The sequence below is a fragment of the Girardinichthys multiradiatus genome, chromosome 3 (genome assembly GCF_021462225.1).
Source record: "Girardinichthys multiradiatus isolate DD_20200921_A chromosome 3, DD_fGirMul_XY1, whole genome shotgun sequence".
In the NCBI taxonomy this organism is placed as follows: domain Eukaryota; kingdom Metazoa; phylum Chordata; class Actinopteri; order Cyprinodontiformes; family Goodeidae; genus Girardinichthys; species Girardinichthys multiradiatus.
The window spans coordinates 18,794,072-18,814,822 of NC_061796.1; the positions used below are offsets into that span (position 1 = coordinate 18,794,072).

The following is a 20,751-nucleotide window of genomic DNA, read 5'->3' on the forward strand; positions in this document are numbered from 1 at the left end:
GGTCCGTTCACATCTCACTATGTCCAGATATTTCACTTTTGTCACTTTCATTCTTTTGCAGTTTCTGTGATCTTCCAGGGAATGTTTCATACTGGGTATAACGTGAACTTGAGGCAGAAAGACCACAGTCCAGAGTTCGAGCCGAGGAACTTCTTGCTGCAAGGCAACAGTGATACCAACTGCGCTAAGGTGCAGGGGCTGCACAGTAATGGTAATATAAAATGTACAAAATGTAAAATGATTCTAAATATTTCTTGCAGAAAACAAGCTAATAAGTAAATAAAGATTAACAACCTATTTTATAAATGGTTCTAATAATTCTAAAGATTAGAATATAAGCTATGAACTGAGAATGAAAAAAAAGTTGTCAAAATTTAAATAAAGTTGACTTTAAATTATCATAAAACATCATAAACTTGCATTTGGCATAAACAAAAACTCTGGACTGGACATAGCACACAATAACTCTTTCCAAGAAGCCAAAATATACTTAACTAAAAAATATGGAATAAAATATAAACACCTACAGAAGCAAAGCATCAGGTGGAATTACAGCAAAGCCAAATGTCCAACTCGTCTCGGGGAAATGGCTAGCCAGACTGATGAATGGATGTAAAGGAGATTAAGTGACAGAGAGCCTGGCAGAGTGATAAAGTGAACAATACAAACAATCAGAGAATGGCTGACAAACAGGATGAGTGAGGCATTGATTCACCTTGATGACTTGTTTGACAAGATGTATGGATGGAGACAGATGGAACACAGACAGACAGGACAAAACAGAATGAGGAAAGGAGACAGACACCGATGCCATGACACTGTGCAGCAAAGATCAGACTAAACTCTACACACACCATGGTCAGACTTTTAGCTCAGAATGACTGCAAATTTAGTTGAGAATCTGAGTTAATGGCATGAATTCTCTTGACGCTAATATAATTTAAATATTCGACAGGTTTTTAGAAATTTATGTTGGAATGTGTCTCTTAGTCAGGCATGGTATAGGGTAACAAAGCAGATTCATGATCGACATTACTTGTTAAATTTAGATAGATGACAAAAGAGAGCAACTCAAGTGTTGTACAGAATCAGTGGGGAAGCTTATCAACCTCAGCAAAGGATAACCTGAAGTTAACCTGTCTCAAACCAGCTCTTACTTGTAGTCAAATTTATTTCTGACATGTGGTTTTTGGCACCTTACATTTTCTTTCTGTTTTTGCTTGTTTTGTCCAAAGAAAAAAAAACAATCTTATGATCAGTTCACCTGACCAAATACAAAAATATGTTTTCAAGTATTTCTTTATTAAGTGAAAAAGTCTTCAAAACATATTTGGCCCATTTGAAAATATAATTCCTTCTCCACTAGCGCATCAGCGATTAATCCAGGAGGTCATACAAATTTAGAACAGAATCTACAGCCTCACATGTCAGTGTTCATGATTGAACAATGAAAAAGAAACTGAGCAAAAGCTGTAAGCATTCAAAGAGCTGAAAACTGCTGGTGACCAAAACAAACACAAAAGTCAACCTCACAGTTCCCTAGAAACATCTTAATGATCCCCAAGAGGGAAAATATTCTGTGGACTGATCATAACAAAGCAATATCATACGTCTGTAATTTGAGTTTATCCTGTACTTGTTTTAAAGCCATGAAGAGCTGAAGTCATTCCCTCTTGACCTGCAATATCTATAGGCAAAAAGGAGACAAAACAGAATGGCTAGTATAAAATATAAAAGGCAATTGGCTCAGCCAATCAGCGATGGATAATAAGTTTGTCCAATCCCCCCATCCTATTACAAAATGGTACAAAATTGAACCATCAGAAAAGGCGGATAATGCAGATAGATTTTTTTTTTCACTGAGGAGTTTCAAAAGACTTGCAGACAAATACAAATCTTGTAAGGTACAGCACAGTGTTTGTCTTTAAATAACTAAGTTTTTTGCTTTTATTTTCATTTCTTGATCAGTTGAAAAGTTTGCTCATATCCTGTTCTTGCTGCTAAGATTAGACTAAAAAATGTTCTAGACCAAGGAAGTAGAAAAGAGTCAACACAAAACATTTTCAAAATGTGCCTTTTAAACCTTTTAACAAGGCAAATTTACTATATTACTTTTATGTTTCGGTTCTACAATAATTTACAGATCCCTTTTCTATAACATTTAGATTCCCGAACGTTCAAATTTAGACCACTTAGTTCATTTCATGTAAATATTGCGTGCTTATTTAATATAAAAAAATAATAATGAAAAGCCCAACAATAATAAAATAAAAACTTTTATCAATCTGGCTCCCAAATAATTTCGGCTTAGAAATTTTCTCCACAAGGCAAAAAGTTTGGACATCAGGTGGTTTTGGATGCCACAAAATGTAGATTGTGTCTGATAAATGCTGATTTAAAAAAAGAAACATCCAGATCTACTGTGTAAGATTATGATTGAATACAAGATTGCTTGTGTTTCTATAAAATATGAAAGAAAAAGTGAAACAGAATGGCTAAAGTAATAGGGAAGCCTGAAAACCATGCAGATATAAAATAAATCTATAGAGAAAGAGAGAGAGAGAACACAGACCCATAAAGATGTGAGCAGAATGCAGCTGGTTTGAGCAAGAGAGGTGATATATAGTTTAGTCAGTGGCAGCAGGTCATGACAAAGCCTTTAACAGTAACATCCCAGGAGTCGCCTCACCCAGGGGACCCACACTCCATTTTACAGCAAAGTAACTGAGACTGAAAACACTGCAGCATGACAGCTGGAGCAGTAAAGTTGGCCTTTAGTACAATCCATATTGTTAAGGTGGTACAGATACCACTGATACAGCCACAAAACACAGGGCCTGAGGTCACACCAACAGCTGCCGTGTTAAGAGCAATAACAAAAAGGCTTGGGATATGGTAAGAAGAAGCAGACAGGACCAAGGGGAGGGAGGAGGAAAAATAAGTCTATATCAACAAGAATTTAAAGAAAAATAAAGAAATTCAGGACAAAAGACAAGGTGTGCATAGATGTTAATAATGGAAAAGGTCTCAAAGTTAGATATTTTCAGCATCTTTGGTCTGTTTGAAGTTATGTCTGAGAAAGCACAAAAGGTGTAAGAGGCTATTTAATAAGGGAAATTAGACTTTTTATGACATGCCAAGGCTCATCTGTGGTTCATTTAGACTCCGGGGGAGCGTGAGAAAGCGTGTAACTGAAAGGCTAAACACAATACAGCAAAGTTAATCACGCCCGTAGACTGCTGGAGATAGGCAGCAGCTCCCTCGTGACCCACTATGGAATAAGCGGTATAGAAGATGAATGAATGAATGAATGAATAAATGAATGAATGAATGAATGAATGAATGAATACTCCATTTTATCCTTTTGATCTTTGAACCTCTGCTAGTCATTAAACATGACAGATTTAGAAATGTTGGCAACTTTTTGAAAATCTCAGCGCTAACGGTTTAGTTTGGAATTGTTTTTTTTAAGTAAGGAGTTATGGAAGGCTAACAAGCTTCTGTTTCAGCTGACTTTAGCAATTAAAACAACTTAAACTGAAAAATTTAACATCAGAGGGATATGACATCATCTTAGCGAGAATTATTCCTATGTGGAGATGTGTTAGTTGAGCAAGGCAGCGTATCAATACGCCAGATCCGCTGCGACTTGTTAGTCCGTCTTAGCTAAACCAAAATGGAGTGAACATTTTGCATGAAACCATGATTTCAAATCATTTAAAATTTCAAGTAAAAGTGAGTCACGATGAGCTGATCTACCAAGTCATCTGATGAGGTGGAATAATACAGTTCACATCTGACAAGTAAGGAAAGATTTACAGATAATAACAGAACTTCTGGTAAAGAAAAAAATAACTTATCCTTCAAGCTTTAAGACTATAAATTAAATTATTCATATCTCTGACAGATTTAAAATTTAAAAGTATTTTCATTCAACCAAGACATTAGCTGCCGACTGAAAAAGAGACAGTCATGTCTCAAAGATAATGAAAAAATGTAAACACAGTATCAATTTTTCTTTAATTTTAGTTAAAAAAATGTGGTGCATAATAGTTTATATTTTCTCAATGATCTTAATTTGTTGGCCGTCTTTTGATTGCTGACCAGCCTTTTGCATGTTTCCACTGGAATCTTTGATCATTTCTCTTTTGTGGTGGGTTTTTAGGATGAAAAGCCACCTTTCCATCACCTTAATCTTTAGCTTATTCCACAGATTCTATTAGATTGGAGCTTAGACTCTGGATGGGCCAGTCCAAAACATTAATTTTGCTTCCAGTCAAAGAAAACATGTTTTCTATAAATTTCTATAAATCTAATCTGCCAGGTGTATAAATGATTCTGGGTATATTCTCAAAATCAGCTTTATTGCCAATTACATATATACACAGTTACTTTACAAAAGAAAATAGTTTGAGATCAGTCCAAGTACGCATGGTGATGTTCTGGAACTCTGATTGTCAGGTGTTGATCAGAGAAACAGTCAGGGGGAAGAAACTGTCTTTGTGACGGCTGGTTTTAGCAGATAGCGCTCTGACAGCTCACAGACTTTCTGTTGGAATAACGCACAACAACTTTTTTGAGAGACTTTATGAGAGATTATTTCTGTAATACTAGTTTAGCTAATCACTAATTTAAACTTTTAAAGACAGTCCAATACAACAACTTGTCATTTTGTCTTTGTTTTAAAATAATAGTAAAACCCAGCTTTAGAACAACAACTCTCTCACACACACAGTGTGACATTGTCTCTACTCCTACTAACGCTCAATCACTGCTGACATCAAGAAGGGTAAAAAATATTTTGAAGGTTGTTCTCATTGCTTTCTCTAGTCCCTAAAGACAAACTGGAATCAGATAAAATTGGTACTGACGCATCTATTCTATTCAAAAACTTGATTATCAGAAATTGGGCATTAAAATTCTTATTGCATTGTTATTGCATCTTATTTTCTTGGACAATGACTTATTTTGCCTCCTAACCTAAAATAAAATGAATACTTGATGATTTTGCATCACTTACACAACATAGCATGCTATCATTTTATAGGCATTCAAGATATTAGGAAGAAGAGAAAGAAACAAGACTGACTGACTAAGTACTGGAGCATTACCCCGCCCGCCATCATCCTTTTGTGGAGCCCACTTTTACAGCAATTAATTAAGCCACAAGTCTCTTGAGAATATATCTCTTTGAGTTTGGCAAACCAAGACATTGGGAGTTTTGCCCATGTCTCACAGCAAAACTGCTAAAACTCCTACGATTTGGAAGGTATCTACTGAGGCTGTTGCAGAGCCATATTTAAGCCATATACCTCAGAATGATGAGTCGGCTTTGACATTGTCACACTGAAAGGTAAACCAGTGTTGGAGCTTTAATCCACTGAGTAAATGTTTCTGCTAAATTAGAAGAATTGACACAAAAGCAGTAAAGTATGAATCCCTTTTAGGAGGAAAAGATGGAGGACAGACAACATAATAGCTCCAGGCTATGGATTATGACAGAAGAGGATCTAAAAAAAAATAAGAATGTTTTCAGAATTTCCTGAGAAACTTTGAAATCCTCTCTGGATAGAATATATTTACAAAAACAAGCCCAATGAAAAGAGACAGGTTGGTGTTGGTGTACATTTCCTTCCTATGCATCCAACTTGACCTAAGGCAGGCTGCCACAGATTTTTCAGACATATCGAAAAATTCCACGGCATGTCCATTATAACTCTCGGATGCCACATACAGTCTTATCAAAAACATTTAATATTATTGAAAAGTTTGTTTATTTTAGTAACTCGTTTTACTAAGTGAAACACATGCAATGGATTAATTCCATACAAAATGATGTTTTCAAGCCTGTATTTTTGTTAATAATGATGATTTTCTGCTTACAGCTAATGAAAACCTGACATTTAAGATTAGAATATAACATCAGACAAAAATAAAATATAGAAATGTGGGCTTGATAAAAAGTATGTTTAATAGCTGCTTAAAGATTGTTTTCACAAAGTATTTTAATCTAACAAACAAACCCCATCGGAACGCGTATTCTAATTTATTTCACTGTATACTAAAGACATGTGCCACTGCCACGCACTGCCAAGTGTTACTTAACTTTAACAGGAATTACCCAATATTAACACTACTTATACTTATCCCTTAGCTCTCAGCAGTCATGACTTTATGGCATTCTTTTTAAATAAAATTGATTCTAATAAAAACAAAATCCTTGGCATACTCCAGAAGATGATTACCTCATCCTCAGCAAACGAGACAACATTGGAAGTAAATGTAGAACCTGATCTGAGCTTCATGAGTTATCAAAATCATTAGCTTCATCTAAACCAATTGTTTCCTCTGATTACCAGTCCCGTTTTAGATATGATTAATCTATCCCTAGTAAATGGATATGTACAACAGGCTTTTAAGTTAGCTGTAATTAAACCTTACTTAACTTAATAAACCTTCGCTTGATCAAGGTGATTTAATAAATTACAGACCTATATCCAATCTTTCGTTCTTATCTAAAATTCTTGAGAAAATAGTTGCTAATCAATGTGTGAGCATTTAGACAGCAATGATCTGTTTGAAGAGTTTCAGTCAGGTTTCAGAGCTCATCACTGAAACAGCTCTGCTAAAAGTCACTAATGATATTCTCCTAGCCTCAGATAATGGACTTGTGTATGTACTTGTCCTGTTAGATCTCAGTGCTGCATTTGATACAGTCGATCACAATATTCTCTTAGAAAGGCTGGAATATGCTGTAGGGATCAGGGAAACAGCACTAGGCTGATTTAAATGTGTCTGACAGATTCCAGTTTGTTCATGTAAATCATCTTCAAACTCCAGGGTTAATTGTGGAGTACCACAGGGTTCAGTACTTGGGCCAATTCTTTTCACTATATATACGCTTCCAATAGGTAAAATTATCAGGCAGCATAGGATAAATTTTCACTTTTTTTAACTTTACTTTAATTTTTACTTTACTAATCCATAAATCCTGAGCCCAACCAGTTAGATAGACTACAAGCATGTCTTGAAGACATAAAAACCTGATGATTTAAAATTTTCTGCTTCTAAATTCAAACAAGACACAAGTTGTCGTCTTTGGACCAGAGTCTTTGAAAAAGAGACTGCTTAGTCAATCAATTAACTTGGAGGGGATTAAATTGACCTGCGGTAATAAAGTAAAAACCCTTGGTGTTATTTTTGACCAGTAACTGTCATTTCAATCCCATATTAAACAGGTTTCTAGGATTTCCTTATCTCACCTCTGGAACATTGCCAAAATTAGAAATATCCTATCAGGAGTGATGCTGAAAAACTAGACCATGTATTTGTTACTTCAAGGCTGGACAATTGTAATTCCTTATTATCAGGATGTCCAAAAAATGCAGTTAAAAGCCTTCAGCTGAGTCAAAATGCTCCAGCAAGAGTTTTGATGAAAATGAGAAAAACAGATATCATATTTCTCCTATTTTAGCTTCCCTTCATTGGCTCCCTGTTAAATCCAGAATATAATTTAAAATTCTCCTCCTCACATATAAAGCCCTTAATGATCTAGCTCCATCATACATCAGATATCTGATTGTTCCATATGTTCCTAACAGAGCACTTTGTTCTCAGACTGCAGGTTTACTGGTGGTTCCTAGAGTCTCTAGAAGTAGAATGGGAGGCAGATCCTTTAGTTATCAGGCTCCTCTCCTGTGGAACCAGCTCCCAGTTTTAGTCCATGAGGCGGACACCCTGTCTACTTTTAAAGCTAGGCTTAAAACTTTCCTTTTTGATAAAGCTTAAATTTAGAGTGGCTTAGGTTTTCCTGAGCTATCTCTGTAGTTATGCTGCTATAGGCTTAGGCTGCTGGAGGACATCATGACCATTTTACTCTCGCTGCTACATTCTCATACTACTCTCCAATTTTTCATTATTTGCTGTTATTTCAGCTTTTAACTTTATGTTCTTTCTCTTTTCTCTTCTTAGAAGCTACACCTGGCCTGACCCTGTGTCTACCTGTGGCACCGTCCTGGAGGGGGGTATCGTCCAAGCGTCCGCTGGCAACAACTTAATGCTCACCTTCTACCGATAATACTCTTGGCCCTGTCTTTCAGTGTTTAACCCTGTCTTTCTCCTAGACATAGCTACTGACTGAGTTTTTACTGTTACTTACTCTATGTGCTCTCTTTCATGCTCTAAACTTGAAAACTGGGTCAGAGTTTATGTGTTTTTTCTTCCTAGATGAAACCACTAAAGGAGCTACATGCATTAACATTTACTTTTCCTTCCCATAGAAAGTACTCCTGGATCAGTGCTTCTGTGTTCTTTTTTTGTCTCTGCTATGTTCTCACAAGCCTTCAGTCGGTTGTGGCAGATGGCCGCTCACACTGAATTCTGCTGGAGGTTTCTTCCTGTTAAAAGGGAGTTTTTCTTCTCCACTGTCGCTACATGCATGCTCAGTATGAGGGATTGCTGCAAAGTCAACACCAGTGACTGTCCACTGTCTCTACATGCTCATCCAGGAGGAGTGACTGCTTCAAGTCGCTGACTCAATGCAATCCGCTGGGTTTCCTTAGATAGAAAAACTTTTTAACCAATTTGAAGAAATAACTGAATCTGACTGCACTGTTAGATAGTTAGGATTAATTGGAATGTATGAACCTGACTTGAATATGATTCGATTGAATTGACTATGTGAAAGGCCTTGAGACGACATGTGTTGTGAATTGGTGCTATACAGGTCCTTCTCAAAATATTAGCATATTGTGATAAAGTTCATTATTTTCCATAATGTAATGATGAAAATTTAACATTCATATATTTTAGATTAATTGCACACTAACTGAAATATTTCAGGTCTTTTATTGTCTTAATACGGATGATTTTGGCATACAGCTCATGAAAACCCAAAATTCCTATCTCACAAAATTAGCATATCATTAAAAGGGTCTCTAAACGAGCTATGAACCTAATCATCTGAATCAACGAGTTAACTCTAAACACCTGCAAAAGATTCCTGAGGCCTTTAAAACTCACAGCCTGGTTCATCACTCAAAACCCCAATCATGGGTAAGACTGCCGACCTGACTGCTGTCCAGAAGGCCACTATTGACACCCTCAAGCAAGAGGGTAAGACACAGAAAGAAATTTCTGAACGAATAGGCTGTTCCCAGAGTGCTGTATCAAGGCACCTCAGTGGGAAGTTTGTGGGAAGGAAAAAGTGTGGCAGAAAACGCTGCACAACGAGAAGAGGTGACCGGACCCTGAGGAAGATTGTGGAGAAGGGCCGATTCCAGACCTTGGGGGACCTGCGGAAGCAGTGGACTGAGTCTGGAGTAGAAACATCCACAGCCACCGTGCACAGGCGTGTGCAGGAAATGGGCTACAGGTGCCGCATTCCCCAGGTCAAGCCACTTTTGAACCAGAAACAGCGGCAGAAGCGCCTGACCTGGGCTACTGAGAAGCAGCACTGGACTGTTGCTCAGTGGTCCAAAGTACTTTTTTCGGATGAAAGCAAATTCTGCATGTCATTCGGAAATCAAGGTGCCAGAGTCTGGAGGAAGACTGGGGAGAAGGAAATGCCAGAAGTCCAGTGTCAAGTACCCACAGTCAGTGATGGTCTGGGGTGCCGTGTCAGCTGCTGGTGTTGGTCCACTGTGTTTTAGCAAGGGCAGGGTCAATGCAGCTAGCTATCAGGAGATTTTGGAGCACTTCATGCTTCCATCTGCTGAAAAGCTTTATGGAGATGAAGATTTCATTTTTCAGCACAACCTGGCACCTGCTCACAGTGCCAAAACCACTGGTAAATGGTTTACTGACCATGGTATCACTGTGCTCAATTGGCCTGCCAACTCTTCTGACCTGAACCCCATAGAGAATCTGTGGGATATTGTGAAGAGAACGTTGAGAGACTCAAGACCCAACACTCTGGATGAGCTAAAGGCCGCTATCCTGGGCCTCCATAAGACCTCAGCAGTGCCACAGGCTGATTGCCTCCATGTTACGCCGCATTGAAGCAGTCATTTCTGCCAAAGGATTCCCGACCAAGTATTGAGTCCATAACTGTACATGATTATTTGAAGGTTGACGTTTTTTGTATTAAAAACACTTTTCTTTTATTGGTCGGATGAAATATGCTAATTTTGTGAGATAGGAATTTTGGGTTTTCATGAGCTGTATGCCCAAATCATCTGTGTTAAGACAATAAAAGACCTGAAATATTTCAGTTAGTGTGCAATGAATCTAAAATATATGAATGTTAAATTTTCATCATGACATTATGGAAAATAATGAACTTTATCACAATATGCTAATATTTTGAGAAGGACCTGTATACATAAAAATGAATTGAAGTGAATTATGCTCATGTTAGACAATGCAGACTTTCAATGTGCACAGACCTTGGCATGCCGAATGCTTGAAATGGCTCTAACTGACGGCAGCTTAAGATATTTTTTAGGTAACATAAATAATTTTTAAAGGACCACTTGGGTGCACTAAGACCTTTTAACTGTTATCTCCAGATGGGAAGGTAATCCTTCAAAAAAAGACAGTAACATCACAGTAAAAGTAACATCTCTAAATGGATTCAGCAGGCTAGCACTAGAGCAAGGTGTTCATTTTTTTGGTACCAGTAAGCAGGTATGTGAAAGCATTTTGGTCAAGTTGCAAACATGATAGTTGAGACTAAGACCTTAATGAGGCTTTCTGAGTTGCAGCAGTCTATCAGAGATGTAGACCAAGTTTAAAGTTTTGCAATGATTGGTTGGTGATAGCTACTTTTACTGACTTTGCTTATGTTTGTCTAAATATAGATCTAAACCTAGAATGAGTCGCAGTTAAATTATATTCCATTCATAAAGTTATGTCATCAAGGCAGTGAAGATGTTGAAGGACATCTGTAGACATTAAAGGTAGGAACAAGGGCATATCGTCAGCATAAAAATAAAAATAAATATTGACTGTAAAACATTGATATTTTGGACACTGTGGAAGACATAATAATATAATATAATATAACAATATACAGGCTGCACGGTGGCACAGACGGGCATGGTGTCGCAGTTGGTAGCAAGAAGGTCCTGGGTTCAACTTCGGGCCGGTGGTCTTTCTGCATGGAGTTTGCATGTCCTCCCCGTGCATGCGTGGGTTCTCAACGGGTATTCCGGCTTCCTCCCACAGTCCAAAAACATGACCATTAGGTTAATTGGTCTCTCTAAATTGCCCTTAGGTGTGAATTGGTGTGTGAATTGGTGTGTCCTGTATGTCTCAGTGTTGCCCTGCGATGGACTGGCGACCTGTCCAGGGGGTACCCCGCCTCTCGCCCGTAGACTGCTGGCGATAGGCACCAGCTCCCCTGTGACCCACTATGGAATAAGCGCTATAGAAGATGAATGAATGAATGTAATATAATATAATATTGTTCTGTGCCAAGAGATCTCACATGTATACATAACAAAGCTTGACTCGCACTGTAAGTATTGAAGCTCAATTGAATGTATTTGGCGAACACTGAATCAATTATACAGAAGTCAGCAAGGTATCATGTCCAGCCCTTAACTTAGGATTTAGTCCATGAGGATTTCAAATGGTTTTTGGAGTTTCTAAGTGTATGACTGCGTGATTTAACAGCAGTGAAATGCAAAAGAGTTGTGCTGTCAAATACCTTTATATCAATAAGAAAGAAAACTACATATGTATAACAAAGAGTAGCCTCTGACTTTTTTTTTTTTTTGCATCACCCCGAATTGAAAAAACTGACAAGCTGCATGCTGGTAAGAAAGAACCACTAGATGTCATGTGAGTCTGAGCTAAGGCAAATCTAATAGAATCAGTTGATTGTGTGACATGACAAAGAAGATATATACAGAATCATGGATGTCGTGGTCAGTACCAGCCAGCTTTAATCCCTGCTTTTTTGCGGCACTGTGGATCATATTTTTGTTATTTTTCCAAAGTAGGCAGACAAGAAGTGGTTGGACAAACCCAGGACAGCTGCGTCGAAGACTGAGTCCTCCATAGATGGGTTGCATGCTCTAAAGCTACAACACACCCTGTGCCCAATCCTTGCTTGTGTACTTTATGATAATACTATTGGTGTGCAGTACTACAGGACGGATAGACACTCACTTCACTTCCAAGGCAAGAGCTATAATCCCTGCAGCAATCGGAGCAGCACTGGAGGTTCCTGGAAAGTGTGTGACACAACCATCACCAATGTTGGTCACAGTTACCTTTTGGAAAACAAAATAAATATGGTTCAGCATATATAAAAAAATATCTATAAACAAATAAAACAATGGTTTTCTTCTCCAGAACATGAAAGAAAATGTGTGTGGTTACATAGTTTAATACGTAAGTTGGACCCGCAGAGTTTGAAATAACACAAGAAAAGAAAAACACAAGTTACAGATACTTACCACTGGTGGATCTAACCCAAAGACTGGTGCATAGCCTAGATGACCCAATGGCACACATAGAATTACAGAAGAGCTAAGAAGTCTACAGATTCAACAGGAAACTCAGAGCATTCAAGAAAAATGCAATGTGAATGTGGAAGACAACACTACATTCCAAAAGTTGCTTATGTTCTGTGTAGGTCTGAACCACCACAAAGGATTATGGTAAAAGCCGTGTTTTGACTATATGACCCAGTAGGTGTCTTGTTTGTGTTCCCATTGGGTGGTACAGAATCACGCTGTTTTTTAAAAATGCATCCACTGACACTGATAAGTCCCTCCTGCTGCAGCAGAAGTGGTTTGTTTTAAAGCATAATAAAATTGACTGACATCTTGTTCAGCGACAGTGTTTGGGAGAGACAGTCCAGTTTTGACAATAAAACACGTGTTTTTTTTGCAGAAAAACTATAACCGAGGATTCTCTCACAGCAATTACACCTTATAACTTAAACACAGTCACCCCAAACAGTTCATGAAACACAATCCCAGGGATTGTTTTAACTTTCATCTCATTGCACAAATACTCTGAAACATTTTATCGTTGTTGGTTTTATTCCCTAAAAGATGATTTTGACAAGTGAGTTTTAACTGGGAGATTGAAACACAATGCTGGTAATATTCCACCAGGGAGAAATGTCTACCACCCTCTCACCAAACTCTTGGTTCAGGACAGATACCAAAAGTACTACCTGGGTCGTATTTTATGATGAATGGCCCTAGAAACCTACACTGGTTCCTAGAAAAGGTTCCTGAAGGGAAACACACATAAATAAAGGCTACAGATACAAGTTCTACATCAACCACCTTCTGTAGGTGTATATAGCAAAATGCAAAGAATAACTGAGATGTAAACTCACTGCTCCGCATCACCAGAAATCAGAACAACATCCGAATGTATTTCGAGCTATAAAAGTGAAAATGTATAAAGGTGATGAAAAATGGGTTAAAATAGTAACAAAGACCAAAGAGATCTGTTTACTGCTATCACAGCTCTTACCCTCACTTTATATAGCTCTTCCACTTCTTAGAATCCTCAGTATGCCTGAACCTCTTGTGTTGCATCTTTTTGAGGTTGCTGTCTCAACTTGGAACCATTTTATTAATCCCAACTACCCTCGCTGTGTGTTTTGTCAAGCAGTGCAATGTCCAGTTGGTTATGGGGCTGTTCAGTTATAGAAAACATCATAATCAGCATGGGGAGGGTTCAGTGGCACCACATTTGGCATGTTAAGAAGATTAAGAATAATCCATGCTTTCACAAGTTGCCAAACACTGCTTAAAAAGTCACTGGAGGGCTCTAATAGGTCGCTAATGAGATGGCAATGTCCACTTGTGAAGAAGTCCACCTCTGTCGCTAAGCTGACAATAGTGGTTCAGACTTCAAAGAAGGTAGAAGTGTGCATCTGATACAGCGGCATCGAAAATTCATCTCGAGCAAACAAGGTTGCAACTGAGTTGTTGGAAACGTAATCTCCGCTGAATTTGCATGACACCTTCAAGACATGGGTTCTCTCCGGGTACTCCGGCTTCCTCCAATAGTCCAAAGACATGCCTGTTAGGTTAATTGGTAACTCTAAATTGCCCTTAGGTGTATGAATGAGTGTGTACATGGTTGTTTGTGTGCTGCCCTGCAATGGACTGGCGACCTGTCCAGGGTGTACCCCGCCTCTCGCCCATAGACTGCTGGAGATAGGCACCAGCTTCCACTATGGAATAAGCGGGAGAAAATGACTGACTGACTGACTGATCTTCAAGACATTTACAACAATTCAATAACCCAACAATGACATTACTTATCCTAGCATTCACTTTGCTGTCACTCTGTCTGCACTAATGAAAATTCACAAACCAACCAATGCTGAGCGCTTGGAGTGCTCCCAATTGTTGTCAGCTTAACCCATTGTCTGAATTAAGAAGTATATAATTCTCTGACCACTTCATTGACCATCAAGATTTTATACCCCATCCTGAAATAGTCAAATATCCTTTATTCCATTACACGCATTATGCAGAAATATGCTTCATTTTCTCACATTTAAACCCAAGTAATTTTTGACATGCCAATAAACATGGCATGATAGTGAGGATAGTAAAGATTGTGACAGCAGCTTAACTTATCAAAATTATTTCTAGATAATTTCCACTCTTTTTAGTTAAAGAGTTCCAATGTAATACCAATGTCTCTATGAACCCTTTCTTGTTGTAGTAGCAAAGGTAAAAACAATTTTGTCATCATGAAATAACTTGTCTTGTCCACCCCCACCCAAATGTGGAGTTCAGTACATACAATACATACATACAGGGGTTGGACAATGAAACTGAAACACCTGGTTTTAGACCACAATAATTTATTAGTGTGGTGTAGGGCTTCCTTTTGCGGCCAATACAGCGTCAATTCGTCTTGGGAATTACATATACAAGTCCTGCACAGTGGTCAGAGGGATTTTAAGCCATTCTTCTTGCAGGATAGTGGCCAGGTCACTACGTGATACTGGTGGAGGAAAACGTTTCCTGACTCGCTCCTCCAAAACACCCCAAAGTGGCTCAATAATATTTAGATCTGGTGACTGTGCAAACCATGGGAGATGTTCAACTTCACTTTCATGTTCATCAAACCAATCTTTCACCAGTCTTGCTGTGTGTATTGGTGCATTGTCATCCTGATACACGGCACCGCCTTCAGGATACAATGTTTGAACCATTGGATGCACTTGGTCCTCAAGAATGGTTTGGTAGTCATTGGCAGGTTTGGCTATAGCAGCCCGGCCGTGTATATTGACCCTGTGGAGCTCCCGACGGACAGTTCTGGTGGAAACAGGAGAGATGAGGTGCACATTTAATTCTGCCGTGATTTGGGCAGCCGTGGTTTTATGTTTTTTGGATACAATAGCACCCGAACATCCCTTTCAGACAGCTTCCTCTTGCGTCCACATTTAATCCTGTTGGATGTGGTTCGTCGTTCTTGGCGGTATGCTGACATTACCCTGGATACCATGGCTCTTGATACATAACAAAGACTTGCTGTCTTGGTCACAGATGCACCAGCAAGACGTGCACCAACAATTTGTCCTCTTTTGAACTCTGGTATGTCACCCATAATGTTGTGTGCATTTCAATATTTTGAGCAAAACTGTGCTCTTACCCTGCTAATTGAACCTTCACACTCTGCTCTTACTGGTGCAATGTGCAATCAATGAAGACTGGCTACCAGGCTGGTCCAATTTAGCCATGAAACCTCCCACACTAAAATGACAGGTGTTTCAGTTTCATTGTCCAACCCCTGCACATCCCACTAGAGAAGAGTGTTAACACAGTGATAAAACTGGCCTTTCATATTCTCCAGTCTGGAAGCTGGCACAGCATTTTCTCATGGTTTTTCAGTGTTACATCCGTCATCAACACTTTAGCTTCTTCCTCTCCCATTCTCAGTCGCTACAGCCACGCTTTACCTCCAATTAACACTCGTTTCTGTATGTCTTCATGAGCGTGCCCAGTAATCACCTAGGTCATTTGGCAGACCTCGATAAATATCACACCAGTGGCTGCTCTTTAACAGGCTTCTCTCAGTTCAGAGCATCCTAAATGTCACACTGCTGGTTTAAACACACACAAAAACACACAAACAAATGCATACAGCCATTAAAGACAAACAGTGCTGACACATTAGAAAGTATTGACACACTAACCAAAGGTAGTGAGTCTCCCATGCTGGCCCCTGTCAAAGTGACGGCCATCACTCCAGGGCAGGGTTCACCGAAGTAGGCAGGCTTCCCAGTCTGAGTGATCGCTCCAATAGCGATGGTATGAATGGAGTTGACATACCCATCTGCACCACAGTGGTCCTTCTGCATTCCACCATTACCTGCCGCCCACACAAAAATGCTGCCCTTCCCATGTCGGCCCTGAAGGAAGAAAAATGTTCATTAGGCATCTGTATATTTATCTCCCCATTCATCTATCCATTGCTATTTTACAAGTCTCTTTTTAAACTAACTAAAAGTAGACAATTATTTCTCTCATGAGATACCAAGAACTGGTTTTGTTTTGTTTTGATAATAATGTTTATGATGTAATTTTTTTATTGATACATACACCATATCTATACACCAACAAGTTGAACACTGATTATCTCTTCAGCAAGGGACCTGTTAAAGGGTGGGACATGTTAGGCAGCAAGAGAACATTTTGTCCTACAAGTTGATGTGTTAGTAGCAGGAAAAGTGAAAAAGTGAAAGAATTTGAGCGAGTTTGACATGGGCTAAACTGTGATAGCTAGACAACTTCATCAGAAGATCTCCAAAACTATAGCTCTAATGGGGTGTTCCCAGTCTCTAGTGGACAGTATTTACCCAAAGTGGTCCAAGGAAGGAATGGATGAGCTACTGTAGCTCAAACTGCTAAAGATGAAAATGCTGGTTCTAGTAGAAAAGTGTCAAAATATACAGTAGATCACAGTTGTGTAAGTGGCAGCATAGCCACAGACCAGTGAGGGTGCCCATGCTAGTCATATTTGTTATGCTAATAATAGTTTGAACATGAAATAATAAAAAAGTAAAGAAAAAAAGTAAGACAAGAGTTAAATAATTATACTTAGAACAGCTTCAATATCATTTAGAGTTGGAAATTATCTGACAGTAGAATGATGGGCCTTCATAAACAGACTCCTATTAAGAATGTTATAGTGACATGGGAAACCTACTTCATTCCCTTTTAGTGACGGTGATGTTATGGCAAAAATATCATACATTACATATCACTTTTTTACAGTAAATGCAACATTTTAAAAAGAAATTTCTGTGGCCCTAAAAGTACCTCTAACAGAACCAAAGGATTTTGCTGAACGGGTTTTAGTGTGATTTCTGCAGGTATGCTAACTGTTTGCCATGATCATTTGGACTTTGGTTTTAGTTTTTGTTCACTTTTTAGTTTAATTCTGTTAAGTATTTCATATTGTTTGGACCTCAGTCATGAAGTGAAACATGGATGAACATGGACTCTGAACTCTACACAAAGGCCTACATGAACCTCTGCACCTTTCAACATCACACCAAGCTATTCCTAACACAGCCCAGGAAGAGGAGGAGTCAGAGCTGGAATATCTGACCCAAGGGCACGTTCTGCCCACTGCTTGGTCTCATTTCGGCTGCAGACAATGGCTTATTGAAGGACCAGAGCACGCGTCAGTTGAAGGCCTTGAAACTCAGGGCGAGTAAGGCTTCTGCTTTGAAGAATCTTTGGATCCAAAAGTGATTATGAGCATGCCAATCATATGCAAGAAAGTTAAGTAATGATTTGCTGTTTGAGTATCCAGCACTCAGTCATAAAAAGGGGGTAATTGAGACAAGCTTGATATTCTCTTCTGAGGCCTACAGAAGCGACTTGTGCCCTTGAGAACTCCCCAAAGCATCTCTAATTGAAGCGGTTTTCCCCCACAACCTGAAGGAGAGGTATCTGGATCGCAATTCATAAATAACATTGAATGGTAATGTTGCATTATCTTAATGGTCATGGTTTCATTCTGATTGGTAGTTTAGTTGGATTAGTATAGTAATGAGTTTGTAGATTGAAATATGTTTGACATTGAGTTAACATATTTTTGTTAATAAATTCTTGTATTTTAAGTAATATTGTGTGAATTTATTTCATGTGTGTGCAGAGTTTTGCTGTTTAGTAATGCCAGAGCTCGTTTCACCCTTTTCATTACTGTCCTAATACCACCGCCTTATTGGGCTGGTATTCACCAGACATGAAATATTAAAAAAATTATATAAAATATTAAATAATATAATCATAATCAATATCACAGCAATATAATGTTGGGAGTTGCACTTTTTAGTTACCATCCATCTTTATAAACCCTAGTTCCTGTTTTATTGTAGTAGTCTGGTTCATATTGTGTTTTCTGTTCTCATTTAATTCCTGTTTTGGCTGTCTCTCTTGTTTGTAAGTTATCTTTTTCTGAGGTACTTTTACTCATCCTCGAGTCTTTGGTCTGCATGTGTGTTTGTTTCTGTTCAGCCATTCCTTTTCTTAAGATTCCCTGACTTTTCTCTTCTATCCATAGCTGCTTTCCATCTAGGATCAGACTACTTATTATTTCTCTCAACTGAGTCTGCCTTTTTCCAGATCCCCTATTTCCTAGCCACCGGTACCTGTTGTTTCCTGTGATTTATTTTGCTTCCCTTATGGGATTTTGTTGCTGCTGTGGACTTTCCGTTTGTGAAGCAATAGTTAATTAAATTTAATCATGGACTGGTTCATTCAGTCATTCAAAAATGTATTGAATGTAACAGAAAATTCTAACAGCAATGTCTACTAAAATACAACAGTCACATGCTCAAATTTGTGGGCAGAAGTATAAACTTCACTACCTTCTCATCAAGAAAACATACTTAATGTTATACAAAATTGGTAATCCAAACAACTTAAAAAAGATGAAAAAAGTGCATCCTATAAAGTAGAACCCCCGTGATTATAATCTTAAGACAATAATACCATGTACAGGAGGCTGATATAAAAGGTACTCATACTCGTACTCATCATACTCGTCGTCTGCTACTTCATCTGAGATCGGGTGCGGGGGCAGCAGACTCAGTAGAGACACCTAGATGTCCCTCTCCCCAGACACCTCCTCCAGCTCCTCCAGGGGGAGCCCAAGGCGTTCCCAGGCCAGCCAAGAAACATAGTCCCTCCAACATGTCCTGGGCCATGCCCTGGGCCTCCTCTCAGTGGGACGTGCCTGGAACACCTCCCGAGGAAGGCGTCCAGGAGGTATCCGGTATAGATGCCCAAGCCACCTCAACTGGCTCCTCTCGATGTGGAGGAGCAGCAGCTCTACTCCAAGCTCCTCCCGGATGGCCAAGCTCCTCACCCTATCTCTAAAGGAGTGCCCGGCCACCAGACAGAGGAAGCTCATTTCAGCTGCTTGTATCCAGGATCTCGTTCTTTCGGCAATGACCCAAAGTTCATGGCCATAGGTGAGGGTAGGAACGTAGAATGACCAGTAAATCGAGAGCTTTGTTTTTCGGCTCAGCTCTCTCTTCACCACAACACACAGGCACAGCTTCCCCATTACTGCGGCAGCCACACCGATCCGTCAGTCAATCTCCCACTCCATTGTCCCCACACTTGTGAACAAAACCCCAAGATACATGAACTCCTCTACTTGAGGCAGGAACTTCCCTCCAACCTAAAGAGGACAAGCCACCCTTTTCTGGTCGAGAACCATGGCCTTGGACTTGGAGGAGCTGATCTTCATCATATCCGCTTCACATTTGGCTGCCAACCACCCCAGCGCATGCTGTAGGTCTTGGCTAGAGGGGGCCAGCAGGACCACGTCATCTGCAAAAGAAGAGACGAAATCCGCTGGTCCCCAAACCTGACACCCTCCGGCCCCTGGCTGCGCCTAGAAATTCTGTCCATAAAAGTTATAAACAGGCCCAGTGACAAAGGGCAGCCCTGCCGGAGTCCAACATGCACCGGGAACAGGTCTGACTTAGTGCCGGCAATGCAGACCAAACCCCTGTTCTGCTTGTACAGAGACCGGATGGACCCTAATAAAGGGCTCCCAACTCCGTACTCCAAGAGCACTCCTCACAGGGCACCACGAGGGACACAGTCAAATGCTTTCTCCAGGTCCACAAAACACATATGAACCGGTAGGGCAAACTTCCAAGAGCCCTCAAGTACCCTGCAGAGAGTGTAGAGCTGGTCCAGTGTTTCACGGCCGGACTCTACTCTCCAATACCCTGGATTGAAGAGGTCCTCAAAGTACTCCTTCCACTGCCCGATAATGTCTCCAGTCGAGGTCAGCAGCTCCACACCCCCACTGTAAACAGTGTTGGCGAAGCACGGCTGGTTTGCCAGAATTGCTCCGAGGCCTACCAGTAGTCCTTCTCCATGGCCTCACTGAACTCCTCCCAGGCCCGAGTTTTTGCCTCTTCCTCAGCCCGGTCCCGCCACGCTTGGCCTCACGGTCTCCATCAGCTGCCTCAGGAGTCCCACAAGCCAACCACAGCCGACAGGACTCCTTCTTCAGTTTGACAGCATCCCTTACTGCCGGTGTCCACCAACGGGTTCAGGAATTGCCGCTCCGACAGGCACCGCAGATCTTATGGCCACAGCTACGGGAAGGAGCATCGACAATAGATGCAGAGAACATGGTCCACTCAGAGTGTATGTCTCCAACATCCCCCGGAATCTGGTCAAAGCTCTCCCGAAGGTAGGAGTTGAATACATCACTGGCAGAGGGCTCCGCCAGTTTCCAGCAGACCCTCACTATGCACTTGGGCCTGCCAAGTCTGTCTGG

At 39.9% G+C, this 20,751-nt stretch overlaps 1 protein-coding gene across 1 annotated transcript in view; it reads right to left on the minus strand.

Moving 5' to 3' along the window:
- Nucleotides 1-20,751, minus strand: part of LOC124865699 (furin-like protease kpc-1) — a 312,042-nt gene that overhangs the window by 117,984 nt on the left and 173,307 nt on the right. Inside the window, exons 11-12 of the mRNA XM_047361035.1 lie at nt 16,130-16,345; nt 12,115-12,218 (exon numbers count right to left, since the gene is read on the minus strand). Coding sequence (XP_047216991.1) covers nt 12,115-12,218; nt 16,130-16,345 — 320 coding nt within the window. The remainder of the gene's footprint in view (nt 1-12,114; nt 12,219-16,129; nt 16,346-20,751) is intronic.